The sequence below is a fragment of the Neocloeon triangulifer genome, unplaced genomic scaffold (assembly GCF_031216515.1).
Source record: "Neocloeon triangulifer isolate White Clay Creek 2 clone unplaced genomic scaffold, ASM3121651v1 ptg000015l, whole genome shotgun sequence".
Classification (NCBI taxonomy): domain Eukaryota; kingdom Metazoa; phylum Arthropoda; class Insecta; order Ephemeroptera; family Baetidae; genus Neocloeon; species Neocloeon triangulifer.
In genome coordinates this window covers 546,332-567,358 of record NW_026775557.1, presented here as the reverse complement: position 1 = coordinate 567,358, position 21,027 = coordinate 546,332, and the positions used below count along the sequence as shown (strand labels likewise).

At 36.4% G+C, this 21,027-nt stretch overlaps 2 protein-coding genes across 2 annotated transcripts; one reads left to right on the top strand and one right to left on the bottom strand.

Annotated features, from left to right (window-relative positions):
• Positions 1-3,692: 3,692 nt before the first annotated feature.
• On the bottom strand, positions 3,693-6,378 carry LOC132202591 (transcription factor MafB-like). Its single transcript, XM_059629590.1, has one exon. The coding sequence runs from the start codon at positions 6,215-6,217 to the stop codon at positions 4,919-4,921; it is 1,299 nt and encodes a 432-aa protein (XP_059485573.1). The 5' UTR covers positions 6,218-6,378; the 3' UTR covers positions 3,693-4,918.
• A 6,248-nt stretch (positions 6,379-12,626) lies between these two features.
• Positions 12,627-13,683, top strand: LOC132202600 (uncharacterized). The gene is made up of 4 exons (XM_059629604.1): positions 12,627-12,757; positions 12,819-13,029; positions 13,093-13,188; positions 13,452-13,683. The coding sequence occupies exons 2-4, from the start codon at positions 13,004-13,006 to the stop codon at positions 13,681-13,683; spliced, it is 354 nt and encodes a 117-aa protein (XP_059485587.1). The 5' UTR covers positions 12,627-12,757; positions 12,819-13,003.
• The last annotated feature ends 7,344 nt before the right edge of the window (positions 13,684-21,027 follow it).

The window sequence follows — 21,027 nt, the reverse complement described above, 5'->3', positions numbered from 1 at the left end:
TTGAAAATGCAATTTAGTTATTTATTGTTATGTACAAAGAGCAAATATATCATGAAAAACGCGTAAATAGCTCAAGCAACATTGTAGCTCCGTAATCTCAAAGTTTCATGATCTCTCTCTTAAGATGACCCTGGATCCATATAATTAATCAAGATGCCCATATACAAGGTCTTGAGAGCGGTTAGTTTTTGTGAAGACTTCTTGACCTGCACTCTTTAATGAGTGCATTGCCACGGTTTATGACCTGAGTGAGTCGTATGTACTCAACTGTCAGTTAAAGTACTTGATGTTTACAATTAATTAATTAATAAAACAATTATATTTAAAAAAATCAGAACCTGATGCTACATTAGCATTAATAGTAAAATTTAGATAAAATTAAATTGTAATATAAATTATTATAATATTTATTTGATATTAAATTTATTATTTAAAATTAGTTTTTTAAATAAAGCATGCATTACAGACATGCATAATACAAAAATTAATATTTTACAAATTAAAAATATAATATATATTTATAATAAATATATTTTTATATTTGATTAAAAAATTATTTATTTTTCAATAATATTTTTTTACATAAATTTTAATTTTAAAATAAAATAAAGTTGTATATACAAACTAAAATTTTTAATAAGTTAAACCTTAAATTATACCTTTATATAATGTTCAAAGAGTTCATTTTTTGGTATTCATCAAAGTGTTTTTACACGCGGTAAAAAAGGTAAAAAGTTATAAATAAAATATTCATTTAATTCATATGTTGTTTGTAATAATTTTGTTATTACTAATACTCCAAACTGTTCTCTAACTTGAATATACAATTTTTCTTAACGCAGTTCATTTATTAAATAAATCTGCATGTGTTTAAATTTCAGTTGGAAACGTGTACAATAATGGCTATTGAATTTAAGTGTGCATAATGGGTAAAGGTGTTGACACATACATAATCATCTCGCTTCTTTATATGCGTGCGCGTATTTATAAACGTATAAGTTAGACGAGTTAGACCTTTTTGTTTAATAAAATGTTTCCCATTGCAGAGCAGCAGAGGCCAAGGCTGACCCGAAATGCCCTGACCTGTCCTAACTTCACTCAATTCTTGATAAGCACATGCAAAAGAGACAAACGTGATAATTTAGCGTTTCAATGGGTGGACTTTGAGTGCCAATTAAATCACAAATGCAGAGAAGGGACTACCAAGCTATTGGTCATTGTCGACTGACAATCAAGATATTTTTAATTAAATTCGTCTGAAACTGATAAAAAAGTAATCATCGCAGGGTTGCGATGCTAATTCATTTCAACAAAGTCATCTGGTCCAAGCAATAATTTAACCATTAACTTTCATTTCATTTTATTACGTAAATCAGGTTCTTGGAGTAATTTTTAGTATTTTGACTTTGATTTTATAATTTTAAAACTAAATTATGTTTCATGTAACTCAATTGTGTAATTGAAAGAGGTAATGAGTAAAATATTAAATAAATTTTTATAATTTAACTGAAATAAATAATTTTTTAGAAGCTTGAACAATTATTGTAGTCTGACTTGTTTTACTATTATTGCAATTAAAGCCCTTAAAATGAATTATTTCTTTTCAAATCTATTCAGTTCATGATTTCAGTTTCATTAAATAATATCATAATCACACCTAATTTTTTGTTTTTAAATTTTACACAAGATGTTATTGGTTATATCATTTAAAGTATCAATAAATAAATATATAGCTCAAAAAAATTATCATTTCAATGATCTACACAATTCGTTCGGAAGTAAAATTGAAATACACAAGAGGACGTCAACTGGAGCAATACACAAGTGGATTATCCATCCATTTCCGTTATTCGGAGCGCGCCACTCAATTCGAGCCAATTTACGTCCATAAAATCGATTCGCTCGCAGCATCACAACAAGCAGCTCCTCTCTTACTCACTCTAGGGGTTCTGCGTTGGAGACGAAAATTGAAAACGAGCGCAAAAATAATAAACAAAGTCCGAGCAGGGATGTAACTGGATTTTTTATGGAGCGCGCAGGTAATTGGGCCGGACAAGGAGAAGAAGTGCTTATCGGCGCCCATCAGGATGCGGAGCACGCGTTGGCGATGATTGGCAGCCGGCGAGGGGTGGCCGAGGGGTGCGTGCCGAAGAGCAGCGACAAATTCTCTCGCACCCGTCCGCCGCCGCCGACTTGTCACACATAAAACGTTGCCGAGCAATTAGAGTTGTACATAGCAGTGCTGTAACGTGATACCAGAGACACGCTCTTAATTGCACTTCAGCACCCCCCGAAAATCACTCCACTTTGACAACTCGTTCGTTTGTATACGCGGTTATGATGAGATGAATTATAACAAAAAAAAATTGAAGGCTCATTTATTCGCATACTTTTTTTATATTAAACTTATTAAATTCAATTAAAAATAATTATACATGTAGGCATTATTAATAATTTTAAATTATCCTGAAAATTTTTTTAAACCATGATTTACTTTCACTTTTTGAAACTTGTTTGGAAGAATAAAAACAGAAGTAAATAAAAAGATATCATATTGTGTGTATATTTTTTAAGCATAAAGTTATATGTTAAATTTGAAGATAATTAATAATTAAACTAAAAAATGCAAATTTAAGAAATCTTATCAGTTGGTTTGAATAAATTCAAAACACTGCCTTCCTCTATCAAGATCAAGTTGGGGTAAAACCATTCATACACCATCATCTTAAATGTGTGATCCACTGAACTTTGTATCAACTCACTTGAATCGCTTATTATCGTAGGTTCGCGATTGAGTCAGTGACGAAAAAAAAAACACAGAGATCGTTTTGGTTAAAACTCTCAAGTTTGCTGATTTTTTAGTCTGAAAATAATACTATTCTGTAAGTGAGACTTTCGAAATTAAAAATCTAATGCAATATAAAGTTTCGTAGATTAATATGGATGAATAATTTCCAAAAAATTAAAGGGAATCGGAGAGGGTGTGCAGATTTGCAAGAAAGTCTCTTCGCACCTGAAGAATGCCTGACTTGAATGAATTTTCTGCTTATTCCGCCCGTCGGCCGCAGCACTTTTTCCTCCACGCCTGCACTTTTTGCGTCCGACCAGAGGCGGAAATGTGCTGAAAGAAAAAAATACCTATTATGTGGCTGGGTGTTTGGCCTCTCAGTCCGCCACCGCCGCTAAATGAAAGCGTGCGTAAAATGCGTGCACCGCCAGCACGCACTTTCCGGCGCTTCCAATAATTGATCGGTTTGATTTCATTGATAAAAAATTCACCTACTTCAAAAACTGCTCGTCCAGCACATACTTCCACGCTCGGCGGCCGAACTTGGGCAATCCGCAACTTCCTATTCAAATATGCCAGCAACCAAATTTAATTTGTCTCAAATAATTTTTTTTTATACTTGCTTATCTTTTATTGCTATGAAATCATAGCTCATTTTACTTTCAGTTCATATATTGATCTTTATATTTATTGTTCACTTTCATTTCAATTTATAAGGCTTCTATTCTCTTCGTGTTTTATTATATTGAGCAGTTTCATTTTCTTTTGAGTTGTTGCAACTCCCAGACAGAAATATCTCAAAGGGATATAAATTTATTTATTTAGAATTAATTTCATTTTTTTTAAACTCACTTTGAAAGATTTTTGAGTGGGAGTCGCATTGAAGGCATGGTAGGAAAAGCAGTTTTTATTTAATTTTAAAACAATGACATTTATTTCTTAATATTTCCTGACATAATAGTACTTGTAGTAAAATTACATACCCTTTTTCGTAAAACATTTTGTGTACATTCAGCATTCACTGACCGCAAACACGTAATATTTATCTAATGAAAAACACAAAAGAAACATCAAAGAAATTAATAAAAGTAGTTTTTCGTTGTCATTTTTTTTTAAATTCACTAGTAAGAAATGAAAATAATTCGCAAAGACAATTTTTAAACTCATCCGCACGACTTAAATTTACAATCACATTGTCTCTCCTCGATTAATCATACGCATCATTAAACGTTAATTATTATCTCCACTTTTGCATGAAAATTCAGAAAAATTAATCAGAGAGAGATTTTGAACCAATCAGTCTAAATACCACTTCCTGATTGCATAATGACCTTCCAATTAATTAAAAAAACACTTGCACCGAGTTTTGTCTTTTTGATTTGCCGCACATTCAGCACTCTCTCGCGAGTAGAATCACATGTACATCATTTTAATATTTTTCTTCTTCCAATTTCTCTTTAAATTTAACAACAGTAAGAAAAGTTAAGAGCAAGATGAGAATTATTAATTTTATATGGGGCGTTTTGTGCCTCTCATAAGTCGCGGGGATACAACCATCAACAATTAAACAATCATTAACAACACAGAGACCGGGGTATGTGTCGCTCGAATGTAATTTTTCAGGTACGATATACATACACTTCACCGAGTTTATATATTATTTCTATACATATTTATGGATATAGTGTGAGCAAATAAATGCAATGAAGTATGTGACTGTTACGAAACAAACTATTGCAAAAATGAATCGCGCACCGAAGAACCTTTTCAATTTACGCAGCGACTTTATAAATTTGTGCATTTCAATGAAAAATTATTTCAAAACATAACCGACCCAAAATGAACCAAAAAGCAATTAAATCGGATATGCATTTTGACACTCGTCGAAAGGTCCAAACGTCCTGTTGAATTTTTTTTTTTTTAAGAAAAAAACTATTTACACTTGCAAGGGCTGCGGCACCTGCGAGGGTGTCCGAGTAAAGAATTCACTCAACAGTGGCACTGGTGGGCCGGCGCCGTCAGCGTGTGCAGCGGCGCCAGGTGGATGCCGGAGGGCGGCTGGGGCCGGTGTGGAGGCGGCTTGCACCACTGGGGGTGGGCGGTGGGGGCGAGGGGCCCCGCGCCCCCGTGTCACTGGTAAGAAGCGGCCACGGCGTGCAGTTGCTGGAATTCGGGCGAGTTGGGGTTGCTCGGGTCCGAGGGCGAACTGCCGTTGGCGGCCGGAGGCGGCGGCTGCGGATTGTTGTTGTTGTTGTTGCTGATGGCCTCCAGGTCGTGTTGGTGCTGCTGCGAAATGTGGTGCTGCCTGCGTTCCAAGATCATGCACTTCTCCCTGTAGTGGTCGCGCTCCTGCCTCATCCGACCACAGTCGTGCCGCACCCGCTGCAGCTCCGACTGCAGACTTCGGATTTGCGTCTCCTGCTCGTGTCTCTGCTGCAGACGCTTGGAGCGGCAGTTCTGCGCGTACCCCCTGTTCTTCAGCGTCCGCCTCTTCTGCTTCAATCGGACGATCTCGCTCCTGGGGAAGCCGTGCAACCTTTTGTTCAGTTCGCGGACACTCAGGGACATGAGCAGCTCGTCGGTGAGGAAGGCGTCGGCCGGCCCCGTAGAGTGAATTATGCTGTTGCTGCAGGAGACTGACGTGCACCTACTGTCCGGCGATAAACTCATCGCACGGCCACCCATACCCATGCCCATACCCATGTGTCCCTGAAGGGCCATCGGCGAGTCAAGGTGGTCATCCAGGTAGCTGTGCTTCTGGTGGCCCAGGCGCTGGTGGTGCCCTGAGCCCAGGTTGGGCGGCCAGACCTCCATGACCAGGGGCTCGTTGCCGCCCCGCAGGTCGAGAGGACCTTCGGCCTCGCCATTGTAGCGCATTCCGGTCGCCACCCAGCAGTTGCCGTCCTCGGCCAGGTGCATCCCTGGCTGCAGGCCGTTGGACATGAAGGTCGGCGACGGCGGCAGCGAGCTGTTGTGGCACTCGTTCTGCGGCGTCGGCGGCGTGTCAGGCGGAGTCCCTGGCGTAGAAGGAGTCATGGTTGTGAACATGCCCTGCTGATTCTCACCTGGCTTGCCCTGCTGAAGGATGACGTGTTGCGGCTGCAGAGGCCCGGGCGGCTGACCCTGAGGGATCAGTTGGTGCAGCTGCGGGGTGGGCGACGCCAGGGGGTTGTTCATGCTGTGCAGCTGGCCGCCGTACAAGACGGCGGCGCCGCCCTCGATCAACACCTGCTGCGGTGGGGGCGGCGGCGCCGGCCCGCCCTGGTGAATCAGGCTGTTGGGGCTGGCCATGGGCGTTGGGTTGCTCGCGACCACGGGGCCGCGGCGGTCACCGAGGATTTCGCGTTTGACCTGCTGGCCAGGCTGGAGGTGGTCCAGGTTGAACTCCTCCACGTACTCGCCGTAGTCGTCGACCAGGTTGGGGTCCATGGCCTGCTGGCTTTTCGCAATTGTGGAAACTGTCTCTCGACACTGCGCACTTTGCTAAGGGTCCATTCACTGTGCTTGCACTCGGCTCAGAGGTCGGGGCGGTTTTGTCCTTTGCGAGCGGAGACGAGCAGCAGCAAGTGTCGAGCACCGTCGTCGGCAGTGCGGTTGCGCTCGCCCGGAGGCGGGCCCGGCGCCGCTCGCCGGGCAGGACGCGCCGCCCCCGCTGCCGCGGCATACCAATCGCGATACCAACTCGCGCAACAACAACCGCCGCCGTTTGTTATCAAAACTCCAAATTGGATTGACGTGCAGTGCCGCCGCCGTAATAAGGCAGGTGGAGGTGTGCGGCCCCGCTCGCTGCAATCCAATCCCGACAATGCCCTACCTGCTCCTTCGGCGCCCAATTGCACAATCGCGCGCCCTTTCGGCCCCTGAGAGCCGCTGCCAAATTGGCAATGTTCTCGGTGCTTAAATTTGGAGCTTTATGGGCCTTGTGTGCATGTGCTACACATTCTAAGCGATGCTGTGTGCAGCGAAAATTCCAATAAAGCTTTAAGAATATTTTAGAAAACAACTTGAACGAGTTAATTTAATTACAGCAATATTTAAGTCACATAGATTACTATTATTATTATTTATTCTTCTCGGTCTGTACAAAAATTCTTAAATTGGAGAAAAAAAAGAGAAGAAAGGGTTTAAAACTAGCAGATGTCTGCTAAAACGCCCGACATCAAAAGAGACACGGCCGCCGCGGTAAACCCACATTACTGCCAAGAAATTATTTCAATTTATTATTTTCTTTTTTCCTTGGTCAGTACCAAATTTTAAATTGGTTAAAAAGAGAAGAAACAAATTTTATTTCATTTTTGGCAGCGAATTGCAGAAAAAATAAGAATAATTGCTCAAATACGCTCATCTATAATCTTAAAGAATAAGCAATATAAATCAGAACTTTAAATTTTTTGTTGGAGAAATTAAGTAGTAATAAAGTATTTTAACTCCTTTTGTTGAGAGTAGGATTTGATTATTAGAAATCAATATTATGATTTATATCAGCTAGAATCAGGAGTGGGGCAAATTTTAAAGCGTTTTATTTCAAAGTATAAAGAAAACTCAAGATATCCATGTCCATATTGTATATTTATCAACAAATTTGACAATTTCTTGATAGAAAAACGAGTTTTTATTTGAAAGTTATAAGTATGCAGATAAAATATCAAGATCTATTATTTTCTCTTAACATTTTTATAACATTCAAATCGTCTTTTTCGTCTCTAGTGAATCAATTTTTTATTAGAGAATTAAGAAATTTTTCTATTCTATTTTATAAATGTTTTCTTCAAAATTAAGGAAAAAAATTAGAATGCATCAAAGAATATTTATAGCTATCCGAAGAATTGAACATTTCCAATGAATTGCATATCATCTCTTAAGCTCTATCATTGCACGGAGCTATTTATGATGGAATTGCTTGCATATGTTCGAGAATAAATGCTCTTGACTGTGAGCTCCGTTTCTGCGATGCGCCGCAGTAAAAGGTAATGAGATTTGGCTAAAACCTCCTGTTGAGGAGGTCTGGCCTGGTCGTGCTCTTTTGCTCATAAAATATAATACGGAATGTAGCGCGCGCGGCGAGCAAGTGCATCCATCGGCATTGATATCTATTGGAAATCAATACTCAATATGACGTCGCTGCTCTCGGCCGCTGCTTTTTCATATCTCTCTCCATATCTCGGGTGCATTGAATTTGTGTACCTAAGAGATGCTGCGCTTGTTATTTGCGTCTCGCCCGGAAAAGAATATAATCTAATTAATGGAGAAAAAATCCGGCGTGTCCATTTTGGTTGTCCGGGCCGTCAAAAGTTGGACGGAGATTTATGCCCTCTGCGTAAGGAAACTTTTCCACTGGGCCACATCCGCTCCAGCTCTGGCTGTTGCAAATAAATCGTGCAGTTGCGCGCGCCCATAAATTGCAAACGGTCTGCCGGTTAATTTATGGCTTTGCCGGGAGTTGAGATTCGCCAGGGTCTGCGAGTGTAAAGGTTACACACATATTTGCAAGAGATGAAATTTATTACGAAAGTGAAGTAATTATCTTGGTAACTCTTGTATTCAATTTTACATTTCATGCTATGTAATTTAAAGGGTGAAATAATATAATTAATAATTTAAAAGTTATTTGTACAACACAATAAGATATTATAGTTTATAATTTATTTTTATTTTAATATTATAATTAAAAGCTAACAAAAACTTTTTATTTCAATTTTTATTTAAAACATAAACATTTTAATGTTTTATCTGTATTAATTAAGTGTTTTTTTTTGCAATGTTCACATGCCTAAGGCCTTGTATTAAAACAAAATAATATGTGTGTCTTACTAAAACATTTATATAAAAATTCTTTCCAGCAATTTATGATAAATCAAATATATAATATTAATTATTAATTACAATTATCTTTTTTCTGCCTTAGCCAATGCTAAAATATGAAAAAAATGGAACAATTAAAAAAGATCATTATTTTATCTTGTCTCCATTACATTTAAAAGTATAAAAATTAGCTCTATGTCACAAATAAAGCACACTAAAAACTGAGATCCTTTGTTGCAAATCATTAGTTCGCCAATTGTAGGAACAAACCGCACACACTCGCGGCGTCACTCACTCTCCACAGCACCCATTATTTGGCAATAAAATGCCTTGTTGACTGCTGCAGAGAGATGTAATATTGCGAGCAGCGAAACGGTGCTTGAAATTTTGATGACTTGGCTGAGAATTGTCATTTCAGCTCATGAATATCAGGAGACAATGGATTAGACTTGGAGGACCTCCCCTGCGCTCTGCAATATCTACAGCTGTATACTGTTGACAGAGAAAAGCTTTTCCCACACAGCCGCGTGCTCTGATATTAATTTTGCTCTCTTCGCTTCTCCATCCGTCTGTCTCCGCGCACACAAACTACTATTTGCTCAGCAATATAAAGATGCGTCGCTCTTTGCAAAATATTGCACCACAAAACCAGCGGAAATTTTTCATATCCCCCAAAAAAACTAAAAATTAATACATCAGAAATCTGGAGAATTTCTCTCTCAATCTTTGATTTTATTATTTTGAAAAATCATGTGCACTCAATTTTTTACCATTATCTGACTGAGCGTGACTGTGCAGAAAAGAGGGCAGATTAAAGTGGTGAGAGGCGATTTTCAATCGATTACGCGGCGTTTCCTGCGCTCGACCCCGCCGATGACAAATGGCCACTTGTTTCCGCGGTTCTCGCGACGGAAATGGCCAAATGGATTGCGACAAGTTAGTTTTCTTGACGCTGCCTCGTTTGTTTTGCACTCACTCACGGTCTTGAAAGCCGCAGGAGAGAGAATAAAACGAAGAGCGCCTGCAAAAAGCGGACGCCTGCAGCCTTTTCGACGGCAGTGTTCGGCGGAACAGCATAACCAGAACTATTCAGGTAATAAATTTAATAACTATTGATAAAAAGTTCAATAAACGAGATAAGTGAAATACAGTAATTTGATTTCAGTAATTAAATTCAGTTTTTTGTTTAAATTGGAAGCACTGAACAATATTAAATCCTTGTACGAGTTTTAAATTATTTTTTCAAATATTTATTTTAATTTTAAAGCATTTTTCTTCTATGTTGTTTGATCATTTAAAAATATAATACAATTCAAATTTGAAATTCAACTTCTAGTCCTTTGAATTGAATTTTATTTTATTAAATTTTCCATTTTTCCGTCCCTGTTCTTTCTGTGCGGAAATAGATTCAGGAAATGATTTTCAAAATAACTGTATTGCCAACAGACATTTCGGGTAGCTTGAAAGGAATGAGATTTGCCCAGCAATAGAAGGGGCCAGAGAGATTCCGATACGGCTGAGCTACCCCAAATCGTTTTACTTCGCCAATACGCTGCTCCGTCTTGTACTACTTATGTCTGAGCAAGTCGGAGGAAAAAGAGTTGTTGTCCCCCATGCACGTCTGTTGAAATTATAAATAAATCGTTGAATCGCTCGCTCTCCACCCGCATAAACTTCTATCTTTCAAAGTCAATAAAATCTATCGCGAGCAGATAAGCCGGAGAAAGTGAGCAAGTCGTGCCGATCGCCGCTTTTTATAGCTCGAAAAATGCGCGAGGGGGAGACGGACCGGTTGAAAAGTAAATTGTTACACACGCACGCACGCCGGAGAGCGATATGAATGAAAAGCGGCATGCAGAGTCATATCCATCCCCTTCGCCTTATTTCATACTACATAAGCGCTCGCTTGTCAATCTCTCGCCGGCCTTCTTTCAATCTCCCCGCGCTCAAATCTGCCAGCAAATCATCATCCCCTTGTCCTTGCTGCACTGCACAAATTCGATATCTAAACTTTATCTGGTCATTTATTTGAAAACATAAATAGGGACAACCTCTGTTTTTATACAGCAGGGAGCTGCAAAATGTTTAGGAAAACTAAGTAATAAAGAAAGTTTCCTATATGAAAAAAAGATTGTTTAAAATTCGCGCATCAGTCATATCGTCTTAGAAAATTGAAAAACTATAAAAAATTAATCGACAAAAACTTTTATTGAGTTATTTGCCCTTATTAGGTTGAAAAATTTTGTAGGAATAATGGTTTACAAATCATTTTTCAAAAACCTTAGCACTAAATAGCTTATTTTTAATAATATTTAATATTTACTAATATTTTAATTTCTATATTTATACCTTTTAAATTAAAATAATTTACTTGCTATAAAACGTTTGGTTTTGTTTTGCAATTAATTATAAGTTAAAAAATAAACGTTTCCTCTTAGTGAATTGGAATGTTATAAAATTTAGTATTAAACAGTATATTTTTTACTAGATCCTCACTGTTCAATGGAGATTATTCTGCAGTTAATTAAAATTAATTAGAATATTCGAAAGGGTCTTGATATAACATCGTTTCTTTATAAACGTTGTGCATGGAATTTCGTGAACCATGTAAATTAATTAAAATTGAAATATTATATGCCTGAATTATTTCATCATGTTCTTTTCCACGGACCATAATTTTGTATTTCCAGGAATAATGAAGTAAATGTCATTTATAATCCCACCCTAAAATCCGATTTGCAATTTGCTCGGGCTGAGAAATTATTCATCGAAAGGCAGCGAGTGTGACTATTTTGCGAGGTGCATCGCCAGACAGAGCGTTTCCACTCTCGGCAGTGGGTTATCTCTCTTTTTGTTCCACACGGCGTAATAACGGCCGTTAATTACATTCAGATTTAGTGCAGCGCGCGGTTTTAATAGACTAGCGGCGCGGTGGCGTCGCAGCATGATTTAGGAGAGGCCTTCGGTGTAATGAATTCATTCATCCCCACAGCGCCGCTCGGCGTGACATCTCCCCCCAGAGGCCACAAATCATACACGCAAAAGCAGAGCCACCCTCTCTCGCTGGCTCCACTGCCAAGCTGCAATAATATAAAATAGCTGAGCTGCCAGCTGGGGTGACATTTAAACGCTTCCTTCCGCTCTTCGAGCTAAACAATTATTTCATTACCGCCACGGCACTTTAATTGCACTTTGATCGTCCATTCATAGTGGTGCATTAACAAATTTAATGCACAATTGCTGCATGAAGGTTTAAAATCATGAATTTACTTATATATAAGTCAATATATTTTTGTGAAGAAAAATAGAAATATATCAATATATCAATTGATTTGTAAACATTTTATCATTTCCCAGAACGTGAACAAATTAAATATATTTTTAAAATAGAAGTGAGGAGATCGGGCTTTTTCTCATTGTAAAAATTAAAAATTGTTTTTAATAAAATTTCACTTCCATGATCATCTCTTTTAGTGTAAATTTCTGCAAAACCATTTTTGACATATTCTAATTACACTGTGACATTGTTCTTGATTTCAAAACCCATTTAATTATCATTTAAAAATACAATGCTGGTAAAAAAATAACAAAACAATAAAAAATTTTAAAATGTACTGTCTCTACGTAAAATAAAATAATTCAAAATATTAGTTTAAAATAAAATTAATTAAACTCTTCAAGCGTTACAAAAAATACATTATTAAAAAATTTATTGTGACACTTGTTACTTACAGGCCGTTGCAAATATCTACTTTTTCTTGCTGCTAACCCCATTTAACGATCCTTTTTGAGATATAGTCAGATCAAGTTTTTACAACAATGGGACTAATATTAATATTTCAAATTGTTGTAAAGACTTGTTTTGACTCAGTTTTGACTTATGAAGTCCCTAAAACTAGGATATCGCCATCTGCATTTATGCAACAATGGAAAAATCAGCTAATGGTCTAAACAATCTTCATTTGATTTTGAATATCGCAACAATTGAAACTTAACGTCACATTTTTGCGCGAATTCAAACTAATCACTCTTCAAAGCGAATTTTCAAAATCATCATGCTGTCGTTTTTCAACTCCTTGAGGATTTTTAAGGCATTTTCGCGCTGTCTGCTCTTCCTTGTGAGCTACAGCATGGGCGCCGAGACTCGAGTCCAGTGGCAAAAGTCTGGTAAGCATAATTTTTGAAAAAATCTTGCTTGGAAGAAATTCTTGTAACGTTCTTGCCGCAGGCGTGATGGAGACGGTGCGGTCTTCGGTGCTGCTAAGCGCGCTGGCCTTTGTCCAGTTGAGCTTCAGCTGCGCCTACGTGGCTGAAACGATGGTCTGGCTGACGGCCAGGATGTTCGGACAGCACTGCATGTTCCTCTAAGACGACGCCAGGTTCACCCTCCAGGGCACCGATTTCGTCGAAAGCATGACGGTGATTGCGATTTGCGGCTGGTAAATTTTAATCATTGGATAAAACTATTCCGGGATACTCTTAAGTGATTTTTTTGTTTTCAGGGCAGTTGCGATGCTCACTCCTGAGTCCATTTTCCAGAAGATTGGCAACCATTCCATCTTGGGCCCTATGATCCACGTTTTGAACAAAATCTTTTGGTATATTGATCATTTTTATTTCATTCGTCCTAAAAATCTAAATAAATAAAGCTGCAATGTAGATATTTTAATACAAAATTCAATTTTTATGCTATTATTGTGTAAATTATTTTTATAAGAATTTTTGCAATTATTTTCCTACTTTCCGCAGACTTAATGTAGCTTAATTCTTCAAAATTTAATTAAATTGTTTAAATATTTTTGCTTTTTCCATAACTTTAAGAAAATCAAACCTTTAAATTTTCAATAACACTTTCTTTTAGGGTTCTGAACTGCGCCATCGGTCTGCAGATCGCTCTGACTTCTCGCAGCCTGTTCGCTCTCCTGGCCTTTTGCACTCAGAGGGCAATCGCCTTCTCGTCGCTGCACCTGGATAGCCCCATTCTGCACCTGTTTGCCTTCTACGTGGCCATCTTTCTGGGCAACCCCTTGCGACCCCTGGCTGTTTCCTCCCTGGTCATGGATATAAACAACTTCCTTGGCAAAACCCACTAAAATTTGACAAAATTTCAACCATGAACAGAATTTTTGATTTCATATTTGCATTCCCCTTTTTATCTGTAATGCTCTATTTTTTATGGTTTAATTTTATAATTTCTAGACTGTTGAAGTGAAGTCTATGCAATTTTTTTATCATTTCACTTCCAAGTTCATTCTTGTAATTAAACTATGAAAATTGCTTTATTTTACAAGACGTGAAATTAAAATAAATTTGGCTCATTCAGAAATGTTAAAAAATGCTTATTTATAAGGACTAGTCAAATCTAGTCTTTACAACTATAGGAGTCAAGTTTTGCGATTATTATAAATTTTAACCTTCATTGTTGCAGCAACTTGATTTGACTATTCCAATAAGGAGTTCTTAAGACAAGCTAATTAGCATAATTAAATATTAAATTAAATAAATGGTTTTTTGTATATCTGGTTTTAAATTATCTTTTATTTACTTTCTTGATTTTTATCTATATTTTACTTTTATATTTATAATAATATTTTCATTAAATATTAATTTTAAATTAAAAACATAACTAAATACCATCAGATAAATTTTTTGACTAAATTACATAGACAATTTCCTCTCTTTTATAAATTACAAAAACGTGCTATAACTTAGTAGAGATTGTAAACATAAATAATGTCGAGGACTGCCTTTGCGCAATGGAAAGAAATGATTTTTTATATCTTTTAATAGGACTTAAAATGTCCGAAATAATATCAATAATTTTCTAACGCATAAATTTTACCAATTTAAATTTTTTCCTTTCTTGCTGTGTGTTGTGTGTTAGGAGGATTTTATTGCAATTATCAATTAATAACTAAATGTGAATCTCAATTTGTCTTCTTTTGTTCGTTTTTGCCTTTGTGTCCAGTTCGTTTGCGAGACAATGAGAGCCTGATTTGCACAAATAGAAAGCGTGTTGCTAATCGTTGTGCACTTAATTGTTGTTTCTGGCCGCGTCAGCCGTGTGCTGTTTGCGCAAACACGTACGTACGCATCACCTGCGGGAGGGCATCAAGGGAGAACACGTGTCGTCGATGACACTTGCTCTTTTTCCCCAAAGAGATCTTTTATTTTTCAGAGGCTTTGGCGACGACACGGAGCGAAGAACAAAAAGCGGCGTAGATTCGATTAGAGCTCGGCCGAGTGGAACTGCGCGGCGGCGGAAAAAGCAAGAACAAAAGGGGTGAGAGCGAGGGGCGAAAAAGCCAGAGCTGTTTTGCATGCCTTAATGAATTCAAATCGAGTGGGATGATGCTTAGTTAAACATCTCGTTAACCAGCCAGCAGCTCTCGCTCTCTCTCGGCAGGCAGAGCGCAATATTAATTAGCTCCGCATGGCCACACACTTGAAACCAGCGCGCGTTTGCAGCGCAGAGAAAACTCTTGCTGGGCACCAAGTGCGAGAGCGACGCGGCCAGCGGGATTCCGCTTTTCTCGCCAAAGATCAACACACATGTGAGAGCGTGTCTAATCAACACTTTATGCCTCCATATTCATCTAAATTAAATGAAAAAAAAGTCGGTCATCGCATTTTCCATAAACAGAAAAATGATTTTTATTAGTCCCATTGAAAGTTCCTCATCAATTTAGGTTTCCAACAAATAAATTGGGAAAAATGAGTGTTTTTTTTTTGTGGGCGAAATACGAGCCAATTTAGGTGATATTTTTGGCTGCGGAATGGGTGATTTGTTTTATATTAAAACAAGAAAAAAGTAGGTAAGATTTTTTTCAGTCGAAATATTGTTTTTATGTGCTAAACATTTCTAAAAATTGTTGATTGCAGATTTCTCTGGAAATAGATGAGATAGATAAAAAGTGACAATCTTTTCAAATCTTTTTACTTGAATGGGTGAATAATAGTTAAATTAACTAATTATTTTTTATCAAATTAATATGATATATACATGATTTAAAAACCTGTGACATACTCAGCTAAAAAATGACCATTTTTGTTAATTTCATTACCTTTATTAAAACGTTATAAGAAAGTTTTGATTACCAATAATTCCCATCTCTAATTCGAACCACAACTGGGTTTACCGTTTACTGCGGCGGCAGAGTCTTTTGATATGGGCGTATTAGCAATAGCAGACATCTGCGAGTTTTAAACCCTTCCTTTCTTTTATTTTTTCTATTTTTATTTATTTTTGTATTGACCAAAATAAATAATCATAAAAAACACCTATCATACCAAAACATAACAGATTTCATATTTCAATCTGTACATCATAATATAATTTAAGTAAATTTCTAAATATTTATTTAATAAGATTAAATGTTTGTCATAAAATTATCACGAAAATCAATCAATATATTTTATATTTAATTGCCATCTTATATTAAAATATATTTTTATTTTAAAAATAATTAAAGTGTTTTTAATTTAAAAAAAAAAAAAAATTTAAAATTTCATTTGAAATTCTTAAAATATAAAATATAACAGAAAAATTATTTTATTTTATACAGTAATTATATATTATTAATTGTACGTTACATGATTTAATTACGCTCTGCATTTTGAATAGACTTCCTTTGCGATTTTGTTGCTTCTAACAATAATAAATCAATCAAAATATTTTGGAAATAAATTGCAACATTGAAATAGCTTTAAATTCTTTAAAACATTGATTTATATTTGAATTAATTCTTACTGAGATTTACTCGACATTAATTTTTTTTATGGATTGTGAAATAAATTTTTCACCCCTACACATTTTACTTATTTTTCCGTCAGATCTGATTGCGAGTTCATATAAAAGAGAGCTGATGCAAATTTGGAGAAACTTTTATCGGCTCAATCGTCATCTCATCATTTCCCTCTTGGCTGGTTCCTTTTTCTTAATACTATTTAGCTGCCTGGGGGGAGCAGCGAGATCGGGAAACGGAACGGAGCAGAGAGAGAATTATAAACCGGGTGTATGGTATAATGATAATTTGAGACCTCGCGCGCCTGCCTGCCCTCGTCGCCACAAGAAAGTGGAGACTCTTATCTCTATTACACCGTGAAATGTCTCAAGATTTTATACTTTCCCACAGCAGTGTTGAATAATTTTCTACTGAAATGACTCGGGTGTAATTCAGCAGCTCGCAAATAAGCAAAGGATACGCAAGGGGCAGGGAATTATGGGAATTTAATTAAAGGCCAGCAATAATTCAAGTCATTTGCCAAAGCGAGCCAGAGAGGGCTTAATCGGACTGTAAATTTAATTCTGCCGTCAGCCGGGAAGTAAATCAAAGCGCACCTACTGGCTCGAATATAGAGAATTTAATTTGTATTTTAATTTGTATGCCAAAAATGAAATTTGCGGAAATTTGAAATAAATTTTGTACATAAAAAGTTAAAATTAATTTTGATTTCATAGTGATTGAAAATAAAGTCAGCCCTACTTTGGAGAGCTTTTTTGAGCCATTCGTTTATTGCAAAAAAAAAAAAAATAATAATAATATCCTATGAGGCTGCTAGCCAAAATGTGTAGATCAGGATATTTTTTTTGGCAAAAGAAGCGCGACTCTTAACACCATCAAAGAAAGGCAGAGTTTATTGTAAAATCCTATTAATTACAAAATAACTTTTAAATTTTCATTATATTTATTTACTTTAATTATTTTTTTTTAAATATTTACATTCAAAGAGCTGATCATGGATGTGAAGAACTCGGGCTTTTTGCAACGACAAAAAAATCTGAGCTTTCACTTCCATTTTTATTAATATTTATTATTGTAAATATAATCAATTATTCTCTTTAACAACTTAAAATAGAATAATATTAGTAAAAAAATTACACTTTCTGACCTTAGACAAATATAACTTAATTAATTTTTTAATAATTTTTACTTCTTACGGAATCTTACATATTCAAAATTTAACTTTTTCCGTGCTTTGCTTGGATTCAGTCTGCAATCTTGTTACTCTTTTGTTAGTCTCAAAACAAAGGTGATAGCACAACGAAATCGAAATAATAATGTTTTCAAAATACACGCGGTTCTGACCTTTGCTACAACCACAGCAAAGAGCCGCGTGTTTTACAAACTCGTCTTGCATTCCCTTGCCCTCAGTGACGGTTTTCTGTCAAAAGGCCAATGGCAGCTTAAAGCTCCGTTAAAATAAACACTCTGCTGCTGTGGAAAACATTTTGTACATTATAAAACAGGGCCGTAGCGAAAGAGGAGCAGAGGCGAATTTGCTGGCTGTGCACATTGTGATTGGAGCAGAATAAATAATTATTATCAAATTAATTATGAGAGCACAAGAGTGTGTGTTGCTCCACGGCATATAATTAATTGACTCTGGAAGATAATTTTCCGCGGGGCTAATTAACTGCTAATTAATTATAATATGGTCGTCGATGCTGCAGAAATTTTACGAGCAGCAACGTACGGATGACTTTGCAAAAAGGCACGATTGGCGAAAATAAACAGGCGTCGCCGCCCCTTGCATAAAGAGCGCGCGGCTCTCCAAGGTTTCCAACGTTTCCAACTGCAGCGGCTCTTAATAGCCCCTCATCTCGGCTATCAGGGCCCAGAGATAACCCCGTCACCTTCTTTGCATACTTTGTACTGCTTTGTATGATGCCAATAAAATATAAATGCACTTGGTACTTGGTGCAATTATAAATAATTTTTTTCTTCCATGTGTTTGCCACTTTGATAAGGAAGAGGGACGTGAAGTGTCTTTCGATAACCCTCGTAACCTCAACAGATGGATTTAGATACAAATTAATGAAGTTTAAAATTCCGGATTCGGTATTCGTCAAATTAATATGTGATTAAAATTCAGCCAGGATTTACAAGAAATTTTGTTAGAAAAAATAAATTATTAAATCGCTATTCTGCGAACTGAAATGACTGGCCGAGATGCGTGACATAAATGCAGTGTTCAGAGCGTGGGAGCAGAAAAAGTCGAGCTGCACTTTCTCGATCGTCATCAAAATTCAGTTTGCAGTTTGCACGCTGGAAATTACGAACTACACTCAAGTGTCGAGTGTCAAGAGCACAGGAAGGGCACTTTGCCTTGAAATTCACAGACTAGCTCTCGCTCTGGAGTACAATCAATTAGGTGAATTTTTTCATTTATCGTACATATCCATGTATTAAAGGATCAAGAATAAATCTGTTTTAAAGAATGTAGATTCATTAATAACTTGACAAATTGTAATTAACTTCTTTTTATATGTTTTATAAATTTTAAAAATAAAGGTAAAATTTTTGGTACTAAAAATAAAAGAAAGTAATAATCTGAAGAAAAAGCAACATAATATTAATATTAAAACAAACAACAAAATTTATAATTACACATATTTATTTTAACTAATTCTTGTTATGATTTTAAAGGTAAATATTAAACTATCCACTATAAGGAATAAAATATTATTAAAAAAAATTAAAGTAATTTCTTCTAGTAAAGCATTTTATTAAGTAACGGAGGCGTTCTGATTTAGCCAAAACAAGCCTTTCTTTGATTTATTATTAATTTGTGGTCCTTCATCTTCTGCGGGCATTTTTTTTAATCAGGTGGTTCTGAATATAAAATGATTTGCGAGATTGGTCAGGCCATTGTTTAGAGAAGTAGATCCTTCTGAAATTTAATTATACTTCTTTCCCTTCCTTTTTCCTTTCATGTTGCCAATTGCCACAAATAAAACATAATCATTTCCAAGAATTTCTTTATTTATTTCATCTACTTTATGTAAATTCATATTAAAAGGGAATTTAACACTTGCATTGATAAATAAAAACAAAATCTTGTGCCTTTGATTTGTATGGTTACAAAAACTTTTTTCAGCTCTATAATTAATAATTGTAAACGGGCTTGGGGGAGTTTGGCCATTCATGGTTAATAATCCTCTCTGAATTGGCGGCCAAACGCAAACACAAAGTCAGAGCAAATAATAGCAGATGATAATATACATAGCGAGTTATGAATCCAGCAATGCGCGAATTTGCACTAATGAGACGCGCTGCAAGCAAGCAGACCTGAAGGGCGGTAATTAGTGGTAAAACCCTTTGTTTACAAAATGTAGCGAAGATTTTCATTTTATATAAAATTCATAAAAGCGCAGCAGTCCTTTTTCGATTCTGATGGGAATAGCCGGCGGCCCGCGAATTATTGGATTATGAAACTTGAAACAAGCCGAGTGGAATTTATGATTGAGAAGACGTTGGTCGGCGCGGCACGGAATTGCATTTGGGTGAATGGTCAAAGCGGACTTTGTAATCCGGTTAAAGCAATCTGCCGCTGCGCTCTCTGTTGCTCTCTCCTGCAAGAGATCTTGTCGTTGCTCGTTGTGCTGAGAGTTGAGCAGAACGACGAATTTAAGTCGCGAGAGCTCATCTTCAATGACGAAAGAGAACTGCCATAACTCTAATGCATAATCCAAAACATCAGAAAGTACAAGAATGTTCAAAATCTTTGTATGTAATAAAAATTTTGAATAATGTACGTTATTAATTTTTTTTTAAATAAATGTTTTAATATTTTTGATGAGTTTAACTTGCATGCCAAGAAAAGCCAGCAAAATTCCGTTTACCAAATAATTTGAAAGTAATTACTAACATTTTTTTTTTATTAATTATCCTAAATCATAATTTCTCACAAGAAAATTTTTCCCATTTTATACAAATATGCGCTACATATTTTTCAAATTTGATCATTTGAATAAATTATCTAAATTATTTTTAATTAAAATAAAAACATTAATTCAGTGAAGACATAAAATGTTACCTAAACTATAAATAAAAATTAACTGTTTATAATTTTATACTTTCTTGCCTATTGCAATAAATTATTCTAGGAAAAATCCAATTATAAAACAATAAATTAGATTCAGCTACTAATTAAAAAAAATACTTTACTAGAGTATTTTTGATAATATCTTTATTGAAGATCTCACTTTCAATTTGCTCACATTTATAACATTATAAAAAATCAGAGCTTTCCAACGATGCAATTTGTAAATTTATACTTGTAGTGAATAGAAAGCTAGTTGTCATCTACCGGGGCCACTCACAACTGCTAAGAGAAAGTTGGCTGCCGCTGCTGCACTCTCCCGAGTCAGACTTGCACCAACGCTTGCCGTCTACCGGCATGTAGACTTCATTACGCAACTTAATTAATTTTAGGTCAATGCTTTGAATTTGTCACGTGATATGCCCGAGTCAGCACAACTCCTGTTGAATTATCTACCGGCTAGATATTGGGACACCTATTGACCTAGTATAATTGCATCCCTACCGATTAGCTAATAGGCAACGCGTTTCGCACACGTGAAAGACCGGTTGCATATGTAGTTTTGCTATTTCGCAAGGTGATTTGGAATTGATTGATTTTTACATGGAATA